Genomic DNA, 24,041 nt, shown 5'->3' with positions numbered 1-24,041 from the left:
TTCTGTAAAAGTGACGTTGTGGTGGTGATAGGGGCTTGTACATATGCCCCAGAGTAATCCCAGGTCTGCATGTTATTCCCCGATATGGATTGAATACCATGGAACGGCCTTTATTTGACACTGGAATTTTGGGAGGGAAAGGACATCACTAAATATTGGGTAATACAATGAGGCCCTAGGTGTGAAATTATGATTGCCCTTGTGGATAAACAACTCTCACTGTTAAGTCCCTGAGACCATGAACAATTATTAGGCCAATTTATTTTGCTCCATGATCCCTATTTTTTTCTCTCATAGGCATTAGAGAATTGGATTAATGCTGATTTTATTTGTTAATCAATTTTATTATCTCTGTAGGGTAATACACACATTGATCTGATCGCAACAGGAAAGCATTCAACTTGTGATTTAATGTTTTCTAAATTTAATGTAAACAAATCGATATGAAGTAGCTTGCTTAAGTGTTTATGTGACTTATATAAATGTTCCCATTCACCATCTTTGCCACCCAAATGATAAATAATGCCTATCTGTAGGGTCTCATATGGTGTTTCCTAGAAATGTTACGGCATCCAAGCGGCATGTGGGCTTTTGGGAAAGTGCATTAGACAGCTTTTAATTTTTGGGCAACTATAAAAAAATTAGCGGTATAGTTACAAATGCTCTTATTGCACTTTCCAGACGCAGGATCTAGCTCCATCTCCCTGATAACATACCCACACTGTGACAGAGAGTTCCTTAGAAGGTCCTCATCCAGACATAGACTAGGGAATTCCTTTTCACCACACATCCAGGCAACACAGCCAAGAACCCCTCCTAGCACTAAATGCCCTCCTATCTTTAAGAGCGATGAAATATTCTTCAGGGCACGGTTGAAAGAGGCCATATCTTGACATGCAGCTTCCAGGCATAGCAGGCTGAGCAGGCAGTCCGCCTGGGGCAAGGTGATTGGTCCCAAGGGCTTGCTTTCCAGTACATTACATTTAAGAACTTGTTTCACCGTTGCTCTTATCTTCTTTTCCTTCTCAGGCCACGTGCTCCTGAAACCAATGGCAAAAAATGTAATTCACTGATACATGCAGCAATCCATTCCAAAGGTGAGCTAAACATTACACTTTGCATTTATTTGAGAACATGTTGAAAAAGTATCACACTTTACATTTGGAATATATCTAGACTTATCCATTCATCGAGATAGTTGAACTAAATGTGACTCGCAAATTGGGATGTACAACAGTGTCTCAGTGTCCCAATGGGGTCGCAAATTGCATGCCTCATGAATATTAATGAGGCTGTCACAATTTGCGACCCCATTGGGAATGGCCAGCACTCCCAAGGATGGTGGCCTGCTGGGGGCAGCAGACCAACATGTCTGGGACTGCTTTTTGAATAAAGCAGTTTTTAAATGCAACCCGTTTTCCTTAAAGGAAAATGGGATGTATTTATAAAAGAAAAATTAAACTTTTAAGTTTCATGCATTTAAGCACGGGCCACGGTCCCTGGGACCACTTCTTGCTCTTAAAAAATATTTCCTTTCCATATTCACAAAGGGGAAGGGGGCCCCTGAGGTCCCTTCCTGTTTGCCAGTTGTTTACCACCTACTTGAAGTAGGTGGTAAAGTGCGAGTATTTTGTGACAGCAAATGCGTTTGCAAAACGCTTGCGCATGGCATGGTGACTCACTATTAGGAAGTGGCGCCCCATCCTAATGGCGGGAGTCGCAAATGCTATTTTGTATGTCTGTGACTCGCACAATAGCAGCTGTACATGCCATTACCCTTTTTTGTAGTCGTACGGCAGGATCTTCCGTTTGCGGCAACAAAAAAGGGTCTCACATCTGACCCTCTATGTCTGTCTACCTCTTTGTCTATATCACTATTTCATATATGTTTTCCTGTATACCACTCAAACTGGTCTGTCCATCCATGCATCTTAAATTCCTTTCGCCCTCGGCCTACATATTTATTTTTTTGGTCCTAAAGTTTGGAAGTCAGACCAGACAGTCACAAATATGACCATCATGGGACTTTGAAACAAAATGTTCAAATTTTTGGATGGAAGTTTTGACATTTAGACTCTGCTGTGGCATGTAAGATAAAAGCTATTTAGCTACAGGGCCGGACTGGCTGTAACGGACACCGGGCATTTTCCTGGTGGGCCAGAAGGGTGGGGGCCAGTTTTTAAGAGGTGGGGGGCATTTTTCTTACTGGTGGCTGGTTTTGCAGGAGATCTTCAATATCGGCTCGCTGTAACAAAAGCGCAGCAGAAGTATTTCCCACCACTTTTTTTTTGTTGGCCGGTTATGCAGCAGTTCTGCAATATCACCCCCCTGTAACAAAAGCGCAGCAGCAGTTTTTCCCATCAGGACCCCCAACTTTCCCCCCCACACCCCCTCCTGGGGCCAGTTTGACGTAATTGCCTGGGCTGGTTTGTTTTCCCAGTCCGACCCTGTTAAGCTATACCTACAAATTTCTGTCAATGCATGAACTCTGCTTGTCATAATTACCAAGAATGTAGCACTTTTTTATGCACCGATCAGTGCATGTTAACAAGCTCTGCTAACTCTTTTTACCTCTCTATTGGTGTTGGGCTCATGGTAACCTGAATGCTGTAAATTCTGTCGAACTTTCTTCTATTGTGTGATATGTAAGTAAGTGAGTTTTTATTGTTTTATTAATTAAAATGATACAATAGATGGTCATAAAAGACAACATTATCCAATACAAATATTTTATAAATGACGTTACACACCTAAAAATGCTTTCAAATTACAGTTATAAAAATCAAAAATTCATAAAATGCCCACCTAAAAATTCTGCAATTAGTCAAAATAGTACTGTTCCTTCTTCGTTGTCTCCACCGCTTAATTCTTCAAGTACAAATCTTAAAGTGCAAATTTGCTTCTCATTTTAAACAATTTTGAAATTTCAATTAAATAATTCGACAAATACATGCAATGAAGTTAAACTAAAAGTGGATCGTAAGATTCCAGTTTCCTTTTCCCAAGTATAAGAAATTTTGTAAAAGTTAAATTCAGGGCTATGTCTGATGTTTTAAAACATGCTAATACAGCTTGTCTACATGTACACATTCCTCGTTTATTAAAAGCCAACTTTAAAAGCCCCCTTCTTCCTTCCAATAATACCGGCATTAACAAACTAAATGAATGATGTTTTCTTCTCCATTTTTGAATAGCCTGCAGCTTGTGGTTTTTGTTGAACAGAGCCAAGGCATCGCATGAGACAGACCTGGAAGAAGCCCAAATCGTACTCTAATAAAAATGTTTTTTAACTTCATAGACCAACAAGTTTCTTAAATAGGACTGTGATTAAAAAGCTTTATATTTGTTCAATGTCATCCAGACATGTGATCTTTGCAAAAGGGATTCTTTATCTATCAGCATCAAGGATCGTTTTGTTATTTTGTTGATGACTATATTGTATCATATGGTGGGACCTTGGTTATATCAACACCTCTCACCTGGGCAGACTGAATAATCCATACTTTAATGCGGACTGGACACCGAAGGCTCAAATCACAAAGCTTTTTCTGTGTGCATGAAAATATAAGAGCTAGAAATATTACTCATTTTTAAGTCTGTAAACACTCCATTTGAGAACTTGTAACTGCAAAAAATATTTTCTTATGTATGCATCCTGTTTTAGGAGTCAATAAACTTTTACTGACTCCTAAAATAGGATTTCAATCCCATACCAATTTGGTATTCGGAAGTTAAATGTAACAGGTGCCCCTTCCAAATACTGAATTAGTATGATATGTATAAATCTTTTGGACTAGAATCCAGTTGCAAAACAGAGAAATATTGACTCCTGAGGTAAGGTGCTAATGAATTTACAAAATTGAATGACTCATTTTGGGACGGCTAGCCCTTCGTGATTTAAAAAAAAGTTTGTTGGAAAGTAGGACCACTACCAGCTCTAAGATAAACTTCGAAAACAAGTAACTTATTTTTAAACACAGTACCATTTTAGGAAAATGGTTTCATTTAAAAATAAAAAACTTTCAAAAGCAATTAGCAATTAGCAATTACAGACATGGGGGTCTGCTGACCCATCAGGACACCACCCCAGTGATGACTTCCAATTGTAATAAATAACAATTTGCAAACTACCTTATTGATGTGCATGAGTTAGGTTGGATCCACTACAATTTGAAATTTGAAGAACAGACCTATTTGTACATTGGTCTGTTCTTAAAACTCTTTACAGGTCACAATTTGAGACAAGTGTTTTGTAACCACAATTTTCTGCCTTCTGCATTGTTGTGTTATGGGAATTGTCCGCTGCATGGCTTTTGAGCGCTTGCATCTCCGTTATGAGTTTCCCAAGTAGTGATTCTCTAATCATATTTTAATTTTGAAAGGTAAAAAGTGAGAGGGGCCCGCATCCCAAGGGACAGGGCTCCGTGTCAGACTCAAATGTCGAGAAAATCCCCCTTTGGGGTTAACATCAACCACAATTGTTTTTCCACAGGCATCCTCTCAAACATTCACTGTAAAGGGTTTCATACATCATTTTACAGCAACCCCAATACTCAAGAACCACTGAGTTACCGAATGGTTCAAGTCATTAATATCAAATGTTCACACATAGCATTTAATGCAACATTGCTGAAGTGCTAAATTGTCCTGTAGTAAACGGTCTGCCACTCCCCATCAACTGTATATTTGACGACATTAGTGTTGCATGTGTGGTTACACTTTGTTTGCAAAGCAGGGTGAGAATGGAGTGAATGTGTGATAGCTGCCTGTTGGCTCCAGAAATCCATGTTGGATATCCTGCATGCAGCTAGTGTGCTTTAAATCCTGCTAAGGCTGAAATTGCGGCTTGAGGGATTTTGGTGCTTGGCATTGAAGGGCTTTCTGAAGTACAATATCGGACTGTGGTGGAGCCATTGCTAGGATGTTGCATGACCTGATTAAAGAATATGAAGGAAACAATCAGAAACGTAGTTGCGTTTAGTGATGTTTGGACATATAGGACGTATTTAGAAAGAGGGAAATATACAAACTCCTAATTTAGAGTATTAACTTGCTGGATGTTGGACCACTGTTCAAGAGCTGCTGATGCATCTTCAGTATCTAATAAACCTTCTATAGAGGATTTTATGATCCTTCTTGAAGACATTAGTACTGTCGTATTTGAGTGACAATTTAACTCAGAGAATAAGATGATTGTACATCTTATATAGATTAAAGTGTCTACTTTTCTAGAAGTTATGGGCTCATGATTCAACTTACCTGCTAAAACAAGAGAGTGTACGGATAACTATCTTATTGTGATAGTGATAGATTTTCTGAGATATAATATATATGCTTTTTATTTATGGCATTAGTTTTTTTAACTTGTTTATGCTTGCATTTTAAAGAAGAGTCATTTAGTACACTGGGGTTGGTTCCATACTGACACCCGGTATTCCCCTTAATCCCCTTATTTGTCACTTTATCTGGCAGTTAGTAAGGAGTTCTACCTTTTGATGGCTCACAATTTTGCATTTGTTCAGTCTTCCAAGGAAGACAGATTATTGGGCAGTGATGCTAAAGAGACAATGATGATAGTGTTCCATGTGTAGTGAAATATGTGGAAGGTAAAAGGCTGAGATAGACGATGTGTCAGTTATATAATTTGTATGTCTGGGATTCCCATGTACTTATCTAAGTTCTAATTTTATTATTTGCCATGGGGAACTCATACGTAATACCCAGGCAACATTGGTAACTAAGCGGGGTCAAACAAGTAGGATCAGGTGATGTGTGTTCATGTGGACTAACTGAAATTGACAACCTTTGCCTGTGCTAGCACCTCCATGAAATGTAGGAGATACCGGAAAAATCAAGTTGCATTGAGGTGCATGAACAGTATGTGCATGGACAGGAAGCCATTGCTGTGGTAAATCAAGCCGTTTCATGATTTTTATCTATTAGGAGTTATTTTTTTAGATACAACAGCCACTTCGATGTAGCCCTGGAGTGATATTGGAGACATTTTGGAACATCAGTACTGTTGAACGTCTGATAAATGCAACTGCTGCTGGGTAAAAAGGAAATGGGAGCACATTTCTTTTCTTTCAATGTTTGTGAACCCTCAAATTTGCTTCATTTTTTTTCTTTTTATTATCCAAAGATAAAAATGCATTAAGCAAGACAATCATTTCATTTCATTTTAGTAACAGTAATAAAGACATAGATTTTTTAAAGATAGTACAATGACATACCACCATAATCTAAATACCACAGAAAAAATGTTAAGTGACCCAACTTACACAATTTCCAAAAGATTTAAAATCACCGAGAGGTAGCCGGGCATACAAAGAGCAAAACCTTCCCTAACTGGAGCCCACAACGTTTTCAATTTTCACCTTTTTGGATTATGTTGAATGATTGTAAATTCAGAGTCAGTGGCAAAAACAAACTTGTGCCATTAAGCCCTAGGATCAGGAGGATTGCTCTACAGCCAGGCCCTAGTGATGCACAATCTAGCCACTGTGACTGCACAAAGGTAGATCAAAACCAGGTTGTGCATGATAGAGCCCAACATAATGGGCTTCATATCTTAATCAGCTTCTCCTTCTAATTAATTATTTAACTTATTAAATACTGAAGCCCAAAATGAGGATAGAGACAAGCAAGTGGCGAACATATGAGTACCATGTGCCCCTGTTGCTGAGCACCAAAAGCAATGCGAGGTTTCTGGAAGGCCCATTTTAAGCAATCTGTGGGAGTAAAATATTTATCATATAGGTCTTTAAAAATTAACCTAAAATCATGAGACATTAAGTATGTCTGGGGCCAGATGAACACTGACCCAAATATCCCCCTCTGTCACTGTCAAGCCTAAATTCTTAGTTCATTTGTTCTTTACATCTACAAGAGACAAAAAAATTAAACAAAATGCTAATTTAACTTTGGACAGATGAAGAAACCCCTCTAAAAAATAGATGGGGACACATAGAGGTGTTGTTAACTGGTAAATGGGCTACAAAATCTCTACGGTGCAGATACCTAAAGAAACCATGCCGGTATGTGAGAGGAAGACCCTGAAGTGACTCAAAAAAAAGGAATATCCCATCAGAGTACAATTGGCAAAGTTGTTTAAAACCAATCTAGTGCCCCAATTGGGAGTACCCTGATGCAGAAGCAATGGCAAATTAGGGTTTTGGCTATGGAAAGTATACTTATTAAATGATGAGATAATACAATGTGTTTTGATTCAAGTCCAATTGTTGTGATAGACAGCCAACAGTGTGCAGAGTTTTCTGCATTCCTCGCTCCAGTGGAGCTCCCAGAATGAAGAAAGCTCTGGTCTGAGTGGCGCAGAGGAGATTTTCCCTCACTCGCGCTCGCCAACAGTAAGTTGGCGAGCGCAAAACGCCGTTCATGTACAATTTCTACTCGAGCGACAGGAACATCAGCACAAACTGCAGTTCACACTGCACTCCACCACTTGCCGAACTCCGCAGGTTTTTTTTGTCAGTTCACAGTGTGCTTTCAATGGGGATTTTTGTTGTGCTGTCCGGATGTACTTAATAAAAGTGCTTTCTTCTTCACACGCATTCCCGTGTCTAATTATGCCACTGAGAAGAACCCAACACACTGCCTTGGACCCAGGTCAAAAATTCCTGCTGAATTTAGCTCGATCCCTATCAGATCCTGCATTGATGAAAGGGAATGCATAAAGAAGGTAAGAGTGAAAAGCTAGCACTGATTAGATAGATGATGATGAGATATAAGCACTTCACCTTGCCCAAATGGGCACGCAAAACTCTAAGCAACCCAGATTCCAACTGCAAGGGAGCAGTTTACAAAGTGACCGTTATTTTGTATGCTCTGCACAGAGGGCAAAGATTGGATGTGTATGTACTCTAAACACATCAGTATTAGTGACCCTCTGGCAAGCACCATAAGAAACTCACTACTTTCATCATCAGAACCCTCAATCCTGCCCCGTCATTACCACCTGGAGATCACTCAGTTCACAATACAACACATTTGGAAAAAGAAAATTCTCTTAGGTTATGAAGGATGAAATGAAAATGACAATGAAATGTAAAAAGGGACTGCTTTGCTGACGTGGATTACATTAGGGTAACGATTGGGAAGTTGATCAAACATTTTCCCTTTAAATTTGTAGGCATGACTATAGGGCTGCTTAGGGGCCTATTCCAAAATTAATTTTAGGATCTGCTCCACTTGAAGCAGTGGGTGGGAGAAACGTTTAAAGCAACTGCATAAGATTGCATAAGGCACGGGTGATAAGAGAGAGGAACAGTGCTAATGATGAAGAGGAATGGCATTTTATAGGACAGGTGGAGTGGTGATGGTTCATCAGACTTGAGGGGGCTTTGGTGTTGAGATGTTAGGGAAGGGCATCACCTAAGATTTCTGCAAAGAGGTATTTGTCCTTTTTGACCAATAGCTTTGGTTTCATCTAGTCTTCAGACAAACCCATCTGGTGCTTGCCAAAACTGAGGGCTTTAGTCTAGTCTTTGCTGAAAAACAAAGAAATAGGTACTGTATAACTGTTATTGTCACAGTAGGTGGTGACGCTGAAGGACTTTGGATTGAAGGGCAAGGAATTCATCAGAGTACGTAACTATCTCCTTTCTGCCTTTGTACATTTTACTAGAGGGAGAACTCTTTTCATTGAAGCTAGCAAAACAGGTTATGCTGGAATTGCTTTAACCCCAGGGTTGTTTCTATATATGCGTATAATTGGGTTGTGTTAATCCTGCAAGATCTAATAAATGTACTGATTTAGGAGCCACATTACTTAGAAAATTTCAATGGTTTCATGGACTTCATTAGGATGGGTTATGGTCTGCTCTTGTATAGTTTGTTCAGTAATGTCAGGTTCAGGTTTGGATTTGTGGTGACCAAAGTGCTAGTTAGAAGGTCAAAGTCGGGACCAATTATAACAATCAGTAGTTATTCATGTATGTTTGGACTAGAGTGCAGAGTGCATAGATCATGCCACTGTAAGTATGTTAAATAGAAACTAACATTATGCTTAAAATGTTTCTGAAGGATGTTTCTGCATACATTGAGGGTTACAACTTTGGGCTTGCTTTTGGGCTGATACTGATCTGTGCTGGGCTGAATTTAGGCTTGAACTTGGAAAGCTTTGGGCTTGGGACTGGTCTCAAAATCAGGCAGCACTGCTTTGTGCTCCAGCCCAATTTTGGGCTCCATGACTTCCAGAAAACTCAGCCCCATGAAAGCTGCTCCCTGTAGAGTTGGCAGAGGATTATGCCTGGTCAACTGGTGCTGCTGCTTATGTTGCCAGTCGGGTCAAGCGTTACCAGCTGCTGACCTTTGAGGGCCCCACAGTCCACGAACCGTCAAGGAGCACAGCTAGATCAAGCCGCACCTTCACCACCATCTTCTTGATGTCAACCCAACATAGTGCGAAGGCAGGTATTTCACCTCACAACCCCCCTCTCTCAAGACAAAGCAGCGTGTGGCAGCAATGAAACAAGTGTAGAGTCGTTCCGAAGTGAGCAAACCACCAAAAAGAGAGCCAGCATGCCTCCATTGCTGATTTGAAGGCTGCTGACAGCACTGCTAACATGCCGATGATGTGGTCCACACCTTCACCACCATGACTGCAGGGGAACAGATCAGAGCCCGCAAGTGGGTCCTGGGCAGGTGAATTCAATCAGCTGTATGCCACCATTATTGCACCATTGGGTAATAGCTTTATTTCATGCAATGCCTGGCCTTGGTTAAACCTTCTTAAACACCATTTTCCAAATACTGATGTTTTAATTTCTTTGTTCCACTTATGACTTTAGGAATGGGCATTACAGATGTAAACTAGTGTATGACAATGTTCATCCGTTCTGAATATTATGGAAATTGCTCATGTGAAAGTATGCTTTTTTAGAGTACTAGTCCATACATCTACCAATTTGTCTTTTGCTAATTTGGCTCTCTAGGTATTTATTCAAATCACACACATGTCTCAAGGTAAGCCATCTTTAGAACTGCTTTTTGGACCCCTAGCAATTTGATCAGTAACAAAACAAGCAATTGCAATGCAATCGGTCTCGCCTTTGGGACGTTATAGGTATTTAGCCAAGCAGTGCATTTTACTGGGCTTTGCCAAATGTTGTTTACCATAGCACTGCATTGCGAAGTACTTGCAGTTTTATATCTGACACTTTTGAGATGTTATATAGTCCCTAATATTATGCAGTGCAAGCACTCCATAAAGAGCCAAATGCTACATCAAGTAACCACTACCTTGCCATGAGAATAAAATACTCCTCTGTACAGAGCTAACCCCAGCTTTGTGTATAATGTAATAATTAGTAACAATAGGTCAAACACACAGCTGCACTGTCAAGCTAGATGTGAAAAGGACACAGCAAGAAAAAATGTTTAAAGAAGAAAGACCAAATGAAAAGAAGAAACAAAAGACAAAATGTTAAAAACATACAACATGCTACATGAACAAAGATCCGGGGGGAGGGATATGAGGGCAAGACGAACACAGCAAGGTGTTATAGCAAAGACCTTAAAGGAGGGCTTGGATATAGAAAAACATAGAGCATGAGGCCAAGATGTGAGAACTGCACAGGTCTTGATAAAGGCAAAAGTAGTTTCATGGAGTGAGAAAAATCAACCTGTATCACATGTAGAGAGCAGAGGCAAGAAAATGAATGGTGACGAGGAGATGGAGACTCCGATTGCTCATCACACCATTACAGAAATTGGTGTTCTCCCCCGCACAGCCGGAAACAGAAGCCCCGATCCTCGGCTCGTCTTCAAGATATTACGGTCATCAAGTTGTTTGAGCACACGCCCAAGGCTCCTCTATATCACTTGTTAATGTCTAAACGAACCAAACCGATACTTTCATGAACACACTGATGCCCCCGTTCTGTTCTGGTCCTATTTTTACAGGAGTAACTGGTAAACTAAGGCACTATTGATTTAGGCATTTATTCACTGTCCTGATGATGATCCATGCACTAGCCATATGGATCGAAACGCCGTCAACACCTTTGAAACACCTTATACATCAAAGATTCTATATTTCAAAAATGTAAAGGTGTACGCTGTTATTCGATTAAAAAAACTGTGATACTTCTGTAAAAAACTATGACCTTTGCCTGAGCCCCCATTCTTTTGTGTTTTGTATTTTGTTGGTATAGTAGGATACAGGCTTGTGTCCCACTTTATGCATTTGTGTGTGCAAACATTCTTTTGAAATTGTTTACAAGTAAATATCAGACCTCTATCCGGCTGGACAAATCCAATCAATATAGTACCAACTGAGTCTATATTTATTCGTTTTTCATCATTTCCTAATCTAGGGACCACTGGAGTCTAACAAAGGCTTAACCTCTTCAGTGCCCATGACGAGATAGTCTCGTCATGGAGCACGGTTGCGCTGTGCCCATGACGAGACTATCTCGTCATGAACACCACCCACTAGTGCAACGCCCGGCACAGGAGGGGGAAAGGGCGTGGCACTGAAGGGGATAAACATGTTGACCTCTAAGGGGGTATGTTTGTTTTGAACCTCCGGTCCTCTCACTTTTTAATCCTACCCAAGGACACTACTGAATAAAGAAATTGAGCCCTTGACATAGTTTTAACTTATTACGCACACTTCTCTTCACACTTTGCCCCTCACTCACCTACACTGCTTTGTGGCATCCCCTTGTCTGAAAACATCTCAGCTTCTCTCCACCAACCACATTAGGTGGAGAGTTGTAGCCAACATCTGGGACCTTGCGGCCCGATGTGAGGAGGGAGCCCAATGATGAAGCACATCACCCTTGGGTGAGTGATGGTTCTCGTCCTTAAAAATTACTCCTTCCTTTTGCTCCTAATGCACAACCCCCGGTTTTAGCAGAGCATATCTTTAGTGAGTTTTCATATTCAGATAGGGAGCAATAAGCTCTCTTGTGGGAATCACTCCCTTGGATCCCAAGTGTGGTATTACTGGAAAACAGACATAGACAGCAATTAGACAGCCTGTGAGACAAGAATCTGTCACTCCCCAGAGACAAGTGCCAGCCAGCAGCCCACCTGATGACTCTGTCAGGGCTGCGTGGTCACAGCTCCCTCAGACCCGGGTGTGGCTTTACAATGCCGAGCTTAGAATGATTGCAATGTAATGATCCGTTTATTCACCCCCTCCCGCCCCCACCGCCACCAAGATTTGGGGGTGGCTATGCACCATTAATCTTGGAATTATTGTTATGATGTAGTCATACATTCACCTCCACCTCGATCTGTGTGCGCAGAACAGAACTGAAAAATAATGAAAAAAAAATGTTTACAAAAATTTGTATGCTTCTCTCCCATACTAACTACCACAGATCTTCGCAGAGCAGTGCTTGCGCGCTGGCTCAGTCTCAACCTAAAAATAAATGATGTTTGACCATTGTATGCCTGTTAAAGGATCATTATTAGCACATAAAACACTCTGGGGGATAGGTCGAAAGATAAATCATTCTCTTATGGCCTTCCATCGCCCTTCAAGATGCCTCTGGTCAGCCAGTCTGTTTTTGGCAGCGGTACCTAAAATTAAGAGAGCCCGTTCAGGGGGCCGCACCTTATCTTACAATGCCGTCAGGCTATGGAACACTCTCCCCATCCAGTTGCGCTCAACTGCCTACCACCTCTCCTTCCGGAATCAGCTGAAGACTTGGCTCTTCCAGAATCTGCCTTAACAATCCAACTTTTCTTTGCTTGTTGCTGCTAGCGCGGGGATGTCTAAGGGTAGCCATGTGCAAATGCTAATTAATAATAATAATAATAATAATAACAAGTTTGTGTTTTACCTGTCACCTTCCATTTTGCAAACCATTTTCCCTGCTAGGGTCCAATCAAACGCCCCAGGCTTGTTCTCCAGCCATCTTTTATACTCTTGATGGTTTTGTTCCAATAAATCAGTTGCAACGATTTCCGTGAAACACTCACAGGCTGATATAATCTGATAGATGGTGGGTCCAGCACCAATGTCAATAAGGAGATCGCCTTTCACATCACCTGAAATACACAAGAGCCACATGTGAACCCCGCCTAAGAATACCACATTGTTATATGCCTTTTTATTCAATCTTGCATTCTTATTGTATGCTCAATCTGTTCATAAATCTATACTATCTTTCGATTTACCTTTAATGCTGCTTAACTAGCAACAATGCCAAATCTATTGCTTACACATCAAAACGAGAGACTCTGGCTGACATGGATAAGTGCGGTGCCTGACATGTGGATCCGATAGGGGGATGCACAATGACTGAGAGGAGTCCTTCTTTCATTTCTGTGTTTTTGAAGACGTCTGTCCGTTCATTACCCAAAAGCTGCTGAAGCATTAGCTGTAACTGTTCCTGGGGGATCACTGTATAACCCGAAAGTCTGAAAGAAGCCGTCAATTTTAAAGTGTTGTAGAGCTATTTTATACTTTTCTGTCATGTTATTAAACTGTTGGGTGAGCAAGTAAAATTAGATTGTGTACTTTGGCCTGTTGCAGCCACCAAGTTGGAATACATAAGCACAGAAACATTGGGGCATATTATCAAGCCAGGCGATAAAATTATCGCCGCTTTAGCGGCAGAAAACTGCCGCTAAAACGGTGATAATGGGCTTGATACTATGCTCTATGGAATTCCAATTGAAGCCCATATTAGACGTCCTTCACCTTTAACATGGGCTTCAATTAGAATTCCATAGAGCATATTATCAAGCCCATTATCGCCGTTTTAGCGGCAGCTTTCTGCCGCTAAAGCGGCGATAATTTTATCGCCTGGCTTGATAATATGCCCCCTTGGCTAAATAATCTATTATAAAGGACCCTCGAAATGTAAACGGGAAAGGGAAAATATACAAAAAAAACTATCTTTTAGGCCAATATAATTGCAGAAAGAAGGGAAATAAACCAAGTCAAAAATTGCCCTGAAAAGCAGTTAGAGGTGTTTTAGCAACACACCACCCCCTCCAACATTATTCAAAGATTCAAAGGAGAGGTGAGAAAAAATGTGCCTTTTCATTGAAAATGTTAAAAGATTGAGCTCTCACTCGTAACTAAACAAGAATGTGAGTCAAAGTATATAAAAGTGCTAACAGCAAATTCCTCATGGTCTAACACCAGATAACTCTCGCTAATTCAAATCTTTTAATTCATAGCCAAAACTATGCTGTCACCACACTTCTCAGAGGGCCATACTCCACTATCATACCTGAAATAGGACAACTTCGGAGCACGGTTCTAGGCTAGATTGACTAACTCCTCACAACTCAACAAACATTTTCAGACTGCCTTAAGAAAGTAGGAACAGACACAGATTATGTGGGCAACTTCTGTCAGTAGCAAACTTCCCATTACTGGGAAAAAGCATAATATAGTTGCAAATGCAGTTTAAACAATTCACTCCTAGCAGTGACCCTCTATACAGATGAATGCTAATGGGATGCTGCATGGAGCTCGCAGTTCAAAACATTGCAATTGTTGCTCTTACAATACTAAAATCATCATGAAAATTACGCTACTTGCCTGAAGAAAACGTCTTATGCAGATTTTCCAGCATGAATTTTAAGTATATCTCATCACTGAAAACACCAGCAGTTCCACTGTAATAGGTGTTCATGTAGTCCTTTGGCTCAAAATCCATAGGCTTGAATCCAGAATCCATTTCGCTAATCTGAATTAAATTTGAATTCAGTATGTGCTGTTTTGAATTGTGGTGCCCTGGTGTTCCTTGCCTGCTTCTGAATGTTTGTCTCCACGCAGGCTGAAAGAAATAGTTTTGAGGGTTTTTTTAAAGCTGTCATTGCGTAATTTGTGTAACTAATGTATTCGTTAACCTTAAACCAGAGCTGCAAAACTCTTGCCAGGAAAGGCATGAAAAAAGAATCCATTCAGTGAGACATCGTTTAAGCTTTTTATTAGCACAATCTTAGTTCACATCAGGCCAGCAATATATTTTTTTCATTTCTAGAAGAATTTAAATCACATTTTATTTGTAAAGCGTTCATAAATACAATGAACCCTATACATACATTTTTTGCGCATTTAAACTTATCTGACATGTACAAATAAGCTCTTTTACGTGAAGATTTCCGTGCAAATTAAATCTATTACCGAGGGCGGAGAATGCAAGTTCCATTACTGGAAAGTCCTAAAGAAGTGGGTACTTGTTTTCAGGTAATATGCATGTCAGTTCTGAACCCTCCGACTTAACTTAGATTCTTGAGGACAGATAAAAAAACTGCATAGTTTTCATCCACCACATCCACACATACACCATTTATATTAGATTGGCATTATAATTTTTATTTTGAACACACTTTAAACATTATGCATATAAGCAATTGGAAATATTTAGTGTTTGTGATAGTATATTAAATGTGTTGATCAGCTTGCCGTGAAAAATCTTACCGGTGAAAAACTTGCTACCCGTTCATTTCTCTTTTTTCCCACTTGTAGTCACTATTGCCTTTTTTAGTTATGTTATGTTATGTTAAGACGGATTTATAAAGCGCTAGGCTACTCAAAAAGAGTGTCACGGCGCTAAAAGAAACCTGCCTGACAACAAACACTCACACACGATCTGTTGACCAGTCTGGGCGACACAGAGCGGTCTAAGGAAGAAACAGCCAGGTCTTAAGATGCTGTCGGAAACTCAGGAGTTCAGATTCGCCTCTAAGGGCTAGTAGGAGGGTGTTCCATAACTTACTGACAATCACCTGAAAGGATCGACCACCCTTCCTGGTTAGAAAGAATTTGGGAACCTGAAGCAAATAAAGAGTGGAAGATCTTAAGGTCCTCACAGGGCAGTATGGGATGATTCTCTTTTTAAGGTATGAGGCCCCTATATCATGAAGTGCTTTAAAAGCAAGGACCAATGCCTTGAAATGAATCCTAGGTTCCATTCTGAGCCAGTGGAGTGTTTTAAAAAGGCTGGTCAAATGAGTTCTAGGCCCAACCCTCATGACAGCCCTGGCCGCGGCATTCTGGACCAGTTGCAGACGGTACAGCAGGAATTTTGGGATACCCAAATAAAGGACATTTGCGTAATCCAATCTGGAGATGATAAGAGCCTGGACCACGGTCTGTCTGTGGGGCATAGAGAGAAGGGAGAGAAAGTTCCTCATCATTTTAAGAAGCCTAAAGCCAGTGCCTGTCACAGATTTCACCTGCGATTGCAAGGAGAGAGTTCAACAATTATTTTCTTTAGAGAACCTTGAGCAGTCTACACCAATGATCTGTTACTGAATAAAAAATGACTGTTTTCAACCTTCTTGGCTCTCACAAGAGTTTTACACCTGTTTACCCTACAAATTTGAAGAAGATATAATGGAGTTGTCTGGGGGGTCCACAGCATCGACAGATCTCTGGATAAGGTCTGATTGGCTGCCCCAACATTAAAAAAGATGTGGTGGCAGCTTTTTAAGACTTGGGTACTCAATCCCCTGTCCTATCAAAAACATGAAAAAAAACAGATAGGGGTGCAGGATAGGACTAGCCTGCCCACTTAGACCTGGTGGGCGTCAAAAACATAACTGATGTTATTGCCACCACAGATCCACGGATGATCCACAGCACCAATAAAAATAAACACAGACGTCTGTGTTTTTTAAATATGAGCCCCCTGGGGTGGGCTAGGGCCTTTCACATGGCAGGATGCTGGCTGGGGAGCTGGCAGGGGTCACAGGGGCCAAAGACGCTCCTTCCATCGCCTCAAGGATTTGCTTGTTGTGGGTGTTTTAAGTGGCTAACAGGGCTCCCACTTAAAAATAAAATTACGGCACCTGTTATTGGTGTTGGTGGGGGAGCTGGCAGGGATAACAGGGACTTGAGGCTCCCCCTGTGGCTCCTAACAGCTTGTAGGTTATTGGTGCCTTGGTTGGTACCAGGCACCCCCTTTAAAAAAATGCTGGTATGAGTGCTGACAGGGTAGCTATCAAGGGTAGATGGGGTCTTGGGCTCCCCCATCACCTCCAGCTTATTAAATAAAAAGTCAAATGGAGAACAAAAGAATAATGAATAAGTGGAAGGAGCTGCTCATTTAGTACTCACAGCTCTGGCAAGGAGTGCTCTTAATGCACTGCGAGGGCTTTTAAGTCATATTGTTTTGATAGTAGTGGTTCCCCTGAAAGGGGCACTGGGCTGGCACCACCAAGCGTTTTTTTAATGTTCTGCAGGAGTGGCTGGAGCACAGCAGCTCCTTAGCAATAGTAAGACTCCTGGGTAATTGAATCCCACTCCAAGATCATTGCAGGTGATCTTAATGCAAGATTGCCTTGCACCTATTAAAAAGGGAGAAGGCCTGATGGCATCCAAGGAGAACTATATCTATCACACCCTAGGATTATGGTTCCATAAGAGGCAAATATATACAATCATCTTGGCTCTGCGCTATTATCGTGCCTATTTATAAAAAGGGGAGGAAGGACTTAGTGTTCAATTACAAACCCATTAGTTTGATTGATATAAATCAAAAAGACTTTCCAAGAAAGATAATATTTAAACTACAAGCCTGGCTAATAAAACACAACATCTTAGACGACTGCCAGGCAGGCTTTAGGCCAGAGATCAGAACCTTGGACCAGGTCTTCTGCTTGAGTGCGTTGTGCTGGAAGTACATAGCACTGAAGCAAGATCATCTTTAAATTGGCATACCAGATAATGTTATAGCTATCCTAATAACTTTACACCTAAAATCATATGCTCAGGTTAGGTGGAACGTAAGGGGAGACCATACATATACGATAAGTATTAAGCGCGAGGTAAGGCAAAGGAGGTGTGCTTACTCCCACACTTTTTTGTTTATATATAAATGGAGCAGTTCACTGGCTAGCAAACAGCCAGCACGAGGCACCAAAATCAGCAAGTCAGAGCTTTCCAATCATAATGTTTGCCGGTGATACGTTGTTAATATTTCGTACATCACATGGGTTCCACTTGCTGATTTATCACTTTTCATCCTTCTGCCTCTCAAGGGGCCTTGACATAAATCCAGAAAAATATAAATTCATGGTCCTAAACTCCCATCGATCCTTTAGGGGCAAAATAGTGATAAAAAGAGCTCCTCTTGAGCAGGTAAAGTGCTTTGATTATATTGGTGTAAGATTATTGGACAACATGTCTTGGGTAAAGCAAGTAAGGAAGAGCAAAACGATTTTACTGCAAAGAGATATGGCCATAGGGAAAAAATACTAGGCCACCTCTAGTTGAGCTGTAACTCCAGCAATGAAAGTATGCAGGGCCAAAGCAGTGTCGGAGCAGTCTATGGTGCAGAGCTTTGGAGTTGGTCAGACACAACTGCCTCAATCTTGCGGAAAACAAATTTATTAGGTCCCTTAATGATCTCCCTACAAGCACTCCACTCTCCCCCCTTCATTTTGATCAGGTTTAAAAAGGATTGACCATATGATCGCTTTAAAACCCTAAAAGCATTGGCTCCGCATTTGGAATTCTCCGGAGTTAAGAATATACAGGGAAAGTTTAGTAGAAATTAATGAGCTAGATAAGGAATGTTGTACTCCCTGGCTAAAAAAAGATCAAACTCATGTGTGACTCACTTAAGATAGAAAATGTATGATTATACCCTGACAAGATGCCAAAGAATATTAAAGCAACATTAAAACAAACTCACTAGGAAGGCATCCTGCAACACCAATGCGGCAAAAAAAAGTTGGGAGCTTAACTGAGAACTTTTTTTGCCACAAATGTAGACCTTCTTTTGAGCCTTTTTTTGATACAGTGCAACCAGCTAAAGCTAAAAACCCTGTATATAAAATTCAGGCTGGGCATTTTACCCTTACATTATTTTACTTCCACGTGGGACAAAACCAACCCTGTTTCTGCTACCTGCTCATTTTGTCTACAGATAGTTGAAACAATTGATCATTTTATCTTATTCTGTCCGGCATATATTATGCCCAGTAAGAAATGAATTATTCCCCGGTGCAAGCTGTTGGCTGTTGTCCATTTTTGGGAACCCTCTAGAATTTTCCAATGTGATACGAAAGAGGTAGTTGTACTTGTGTTCAGCATGTCTAGATTCCTTTCATGGGCATGGCGTCTTAGAACACATAAGATAAAAGTGATATCTTAAAGGAAGCTTCATCCTTGTACAAGCCTTTACCAAGTAACTATGCATATGCACCTTAAATGGTTGTTAAATCTGTGGCAATGGCTTTTGAACAAATGTATAGGATATGTTGTACTGTTTTAAATTTAAACTACAATGGGATTGGCCCATTTATCTTAATGTGAACTTAATGTTTTTTATAATCTGTGTGCTATTTATAAACTTTTATGGTTATGAAAGCCAAAATAAAGTGATGAATGGAATCCATGACCCCAAAAGCTTACCATATTTATTTAGAACACTCCAAACTGGAGCTGTAGAGTGCAGAGAATTCTCCTGGTTTGTTCTCTAACTATAGTTTAGGGCCTGGAAAATGTTATAAATAGAATGGAAACATGTTTAATGTTGGTTTTAAAAAACACTATTTTGAAAACATGTTCTGATAATCACTAATAATAAACATTGCAATGTGTGAATTTATGAAATGCACCTTTATTTGATTGTAATTAGTGCTGACTTTTATACAACACCAATAGATTTACTTTATATATGTTGATGTGCTGACCCCTTGCTAAAGCCAATTAACCCCCTGCTTTTTATAATTTGTTGTTTTGACTTTTGACAAACCTCTCAAAGTGTGCAGCCAACTCCACACCACGCATTACCAAAGTTCTTGTATGGCTGTGGGTTGGGTGTCCACAGGTGGTTGGGTGCACAGCGATGGACATTCTACTTACAATAAAAAAAATAGAAATTCACTGTAAAATTGAAAGGTTAAAGAGATGTTATAGTTAGGAATTGTAAAAATATCTTACTACTGATCAAAAAAACACTGAGAACCGTGTGCCCTAAAGTAACTATAACTCACACCTACATCATACACTGCTAATTACCTTCCATATTACATCACTAATGATATGTTCATTGACAATGTCACTGCAAAATCTGGAATGACATCATTGATGACAACACTGGCGTGGATGCAAGTTATAGTTAATTTAGGGCAACAGCTATAGTTACTTGCAATAACTATCAATGGTTTGGTTCATTTAAAACTGCATATTTTAAATTACATTTTCACCTAACTATAAAGTCCCTTAACCTCTATTTTTTCAGTAAAGATAAGTTTAGAATATTCCAAATAATCCTGTGCTCAACCCAATGTTCGACCTGTTAAAGAGCAGTCAGACTTAACTTAGAGGCAATGTGTAAAGTAATTGTGCAGTACTTTAAACATTGATAAAGTAAAAACACAAGACATGAAAAATCCCATGGCAATTCAGTGAAATAGAGTATGTTTTCAAAAATAAATCAAGACCAAAATAACAAAAATCTAATCAGTAGAAAAGGAGATATGCAATTTCAAAATTGTATGTGAACATAGTGCTAAAAAGCACTAAGCACTAACCGTGGTTATCTGGTCACAAGCTCAGGCCATCTGCGATGCAGTGTGGGCCAGCTATAGGGACCTAGTTGGGACTACTGAACAAATCATGGTTGCAAAGACATGCAGAGTCCAGTGTCGAGGAGGTGTCACAAAGCTGAGGTGATGCTAGGTCCAGATGAGGAGATGCATCACACAGCGGTGGTTCTAGAGAGTTACAAAATGCGATGTAATATCCTTGCCATTAGGTAAATCAACACAATGAAAAGCAATGCATTTATGTTTTAGGGTAATGCTTCGAACAGCAGAAGCCATACGCTGATTCTGTGGAAGATGCACCAGTTCTGTTGAATCCACAGATTGGCTGGCACAGCACCTTTCAGCCTTCTTCCAAGGGTCCAAAACTAGGAGGGCACCACTTGCGAGGGCAGGGCTCACTGACAGAAGAGTCAAGGTGCTGGGTTCAAGGTTTTTGGACGCCTGTTATGTCCATGAGGTTTCTGATCAGGAGGTCAAATCAACTAGCCCTTGGAGTCACTATGGGGTTCTGTGTTCAGAGGTGCAGCTACAGTCCCGCTCACCCAGGTAACAGGGCAGCAGATCAGCACTCCCTCAGAGTAGCAGTCCAACAGAGTGGCCATTCTTTCAGCAGTACCACAGTCCTTTTTCCTGGCAGCGTCCACAGATCCAGAAGTGTTCAAAAGAATTGGGGTCTGAGGTCAAACATTTATACCTGTGCCCACTTTAAAGTGGAGGAAGCTTCTAGAGGTGTCCACCGCCTAAGGTATCAGGCATCCTCTTCTTCTATGTCCTGGTCCCAGCTTGTCTGGGGTCACAAGAGACCAGTGTCAAACTCTTTGTGAGAGTACTCAGCCAGATCCTTTGTGATGTGCTTGTGTGGTAGGTAACATCTCCTCCCCCTATGTTAACTCAGAGTGTCCCTTCCTGTCAACTCCTATCTTCATTTGTCTCACTGTCTTGGAGCAATACACAAAGACTAACTGCAAGCTACACCTAGTTGTGTGACCCAGGATCAGCCTGTAGGCACCAAATGGTTAGGACAAAAAATTGCTAGCTTTCTAAAAATGGTATTTTTAGAATTGTGATTTAAAGTCTGACTTTACCATTAAAGAGGACTTTTAATTACAATTCTTTAGGCACCAAACTTGACCTGTATACCTGCTCCCAATTCAAAATGACAGATCATTAAATATAATACGGTAGCCCCAATGTTATCCTATGGGAGAGGTAGACCTTGCAACAGTGAAAAACAAATTTAGGGGTTTTCAACTACCAGGACATGTCAAATGTAAAGGTATGTTTTCCTTTTTTTTACATACATTGCACTATGTCCTCTTGGCCTTTCAGGGACTACACTAGGGGTGACGTTTATGTATTAAAAAGGAAGGTTTGAGACTGGCAAAAGTTTTATTTTCCGAGGATGAAATGTCAGTTTAAAACTGCACACACAAGCTGCAGAGGCAGGCATGAAACGTGTTTAAAGGGCTGCATAAGTGAGTGGCAGAGCCAGGGCTGCAGGTCCACTAGTAGCATTTAATTTACAGGCCTTGGGAACAGGTAGCCCCACTTTACTACGGACTTACAAGTAAATTAAGTAAGCCAATTGAGTGTAAGCCAATTGTACCATGTCTTAAGGAGAGAGCACAAGCACTTAAGAATCAGTTAGCAGTGTTAAAAAGTGCGTAGTCCTAAAGCCAGCAAAAAATTATGTCAGCAGAGCAGGAGGATTGAAGGCAAACATTTTGGGGACAAAAACGCCAAGGATGCCGGGTCGAACACATGTGCTTCCCAGATGAAAGTGAGGAGAACTATACAACCTCCTGAGAGTTCTCAGCACTAAAATGGAAAAATCTAAAGAGGCAATCAGCGTAGGAGTGGTCTCAGGACGATGTTTCATCGTAAAGTCCATTCCCTGTTAGAGATGGACCTCCTCAACAGTTTAGGACCCTCATCTGCATTAGCCATCTGAGGGGTCCGTGGTCTGTCTGGATCTGGAAGTGAGCATCAAACAGGTATGGTCAAAGCCTGGGTGGAACTCATAGAATTTTGCTCCGTGGAGTGTCAAAAAATCTGTGAAATTCTGCAAAACTCTGCAAACAGGGGGAAGTATGTTATCTCCCCTTTAGCTCTGCATTTTTACATTACAATAGAGTGGTGCGCACATCCATTCTCAACAATCAGTATACAGCACCATGGGGTTCGCATGGGTGTGGCCATTTTTCTCCACCTATCTCACTCATCCACTCTTCCTTTACTTTTTATTGATCAGTGTGTGTCTTTGTGTTTGTGTAATTTACATTTTTTTGTTTCCCCTCTACTTTCTTTAGTTCTTTCTTTATGCTTTGGTTGCCTATTTTCTATTTTTTTGCCTTCCCATCACCATGTCCGAGCACAAGGAATCAAGCAGTGACACCAGTGCTGCTTTTACAAGCCTCAAACCTTACAATCACATGCTCCACCAAGGAGTGCAGCCCCGCCCCATTTTTTCTGAGGTGGAAGTGGCTGCATTTGTTTTATGTGGGCCTGGCCACCTCCATTCCAAGATGGCTGTAGGTGGGAGGCCTGGGAGGGCTTACACGCTCCGGGAGCATGGGTTGCTGTGGGAATTAATGTACCGGCGTGTATGCCGGCACAGTGGATACAGCAATGGCACATCAGCTGGGCAGATGTAATTGATTGTGAACAGGACTTGCTTGAACTGCTGGGTGTTAAGGTTGAGGGCTTGGAGACTAATAATGTATTCTTTGTTTTATAAACTGCTAGTATATTTTTTTCAAATAGCATGCTGGTCACACTCAGTAGAAAGAGAAGTCTACATAACACTACAAATATTATGAGATTCAGCTTGAGCTAGCCAGGTGCTCAGTGCAACCTAAACTTACTTGTTGGCACTTCCTTGGAATAAATATTTAAGAAGTCAAGCAGACTCCTCTGTCATTTCACTAAGATAGTGGCAGTAATATTAGTAAGTTAGCATTCTCTGTGCCTTTTCTTCCAGTCCCAATCTCCCAGTGATGTGCAATATGCACCTATGCATTTAAAAGAGAGACTGAGTTGGCCTATCAATGGGTGTTGAGAGGCAAACATTATTCATTGCAATGCATTAGTGGCTCCAAATGCAGTTTAGGTTTAGGAAATTAGGAATATATCAACTTTTATACTACTAGTAGTACAGTCGATATGATTTTTTTTTTAAGTACAATACTACTGCATTTGCCTGTCAAAATATTTTTGGGGGAGTTTAACTGTACCACTAATCTATTTTTATTGATCTTCTTTGTTTTTTACATCAGCACCCAAGGGCAATAGGGCAACATCCAAAGTGGGTGAAGAACTTATAACTTACCCTGCAATATAGCAAGTTTCCTTACTGCCAAGCAAAGGTATTTGTTGAAAATAATTTGTGGTGGAGGTAGAGGCTAGGGAGTAAAGTAGGTCTAAGTGCCTGATTTAGAGTTTAGCAGATGGGATACTCTGTGGTGAATGTGCCAAATCAAAGCTATTTCCTATTCCTTTACTAAAGTGCATTATATTCCCCGCTGTCTACATATGTCAAACAGGAT

General features: G+C 40.7%; 1 protein-coding gene across 1 annotated transcript; it reads right to left on the bottom strand.

The window, feature by feature from the left end:
• Positions 1–323: 323 nt before the first annotated feature.
• Positions 324–14,764, bottom strand: LOC146856921 (nicotinamide N-methyltransferase-like). Its single transcript, XM_085647389.1, has 3 exons — positions 14,531–14,764; positions 12,816–13,023; positions 324–1,040 (listed from the first exon to the last, which is right to left on the bottom strand). The coding sequence occupies exons 1-3, from the start codon at positions 14,667–14,669 to the stop codon at positions 605–607; spliced, it is 783 nt and encodes a 260-aa protein (XP_085503515.1). The 5' UTR covers positions 14,670–14,764; the 3' UTR covers positions 324–604.
• Positions 14,765–24,041: the final 9,277 nt, after the last annotated feature.

Source organism: Triturus cristatus, chromosome 3_2 (genome assembly GCF_964204655.1).
Source record: "Triturus cristatus chromosome 3_2, aTriCri1.1, whole genome shotgun sequence".
NCBI lineage: Eukaryota > Metazoa > Chordata > Amphibia > Caudata > Salamandridae > Triturus > Triturus cristatus.
Note: the sequence above shows the minus strand (reverse complement) of the source record. Positions and strands in the feature narration are given on the sequence as shown.

Bases quoted from the DNA above. Each gene is read 5' to 3' on its own strand.
- LOC146856921 (XM_085647389.1), bottom strand. From the start codon at position 14,669: ATGGATTCTGGATTCAAGCCTATGGATTTTGAGCCAAAGGACTACATG. The intron at 13,024-14,530 runs GCAAGTAGCGTA...TGTGTATTTCAG, and splicing joins GCATAAGACGTTTTCTTCAG to GTGATGTGAAAGGCGATCTC. The intron at 1,041-12,815 runs GTAAAACACAAA...CATTGGTTTCAG, and splicing joins TGCAAAATGGAAGGTGACAG to GAGCACGTGGCCTGAGAAGG.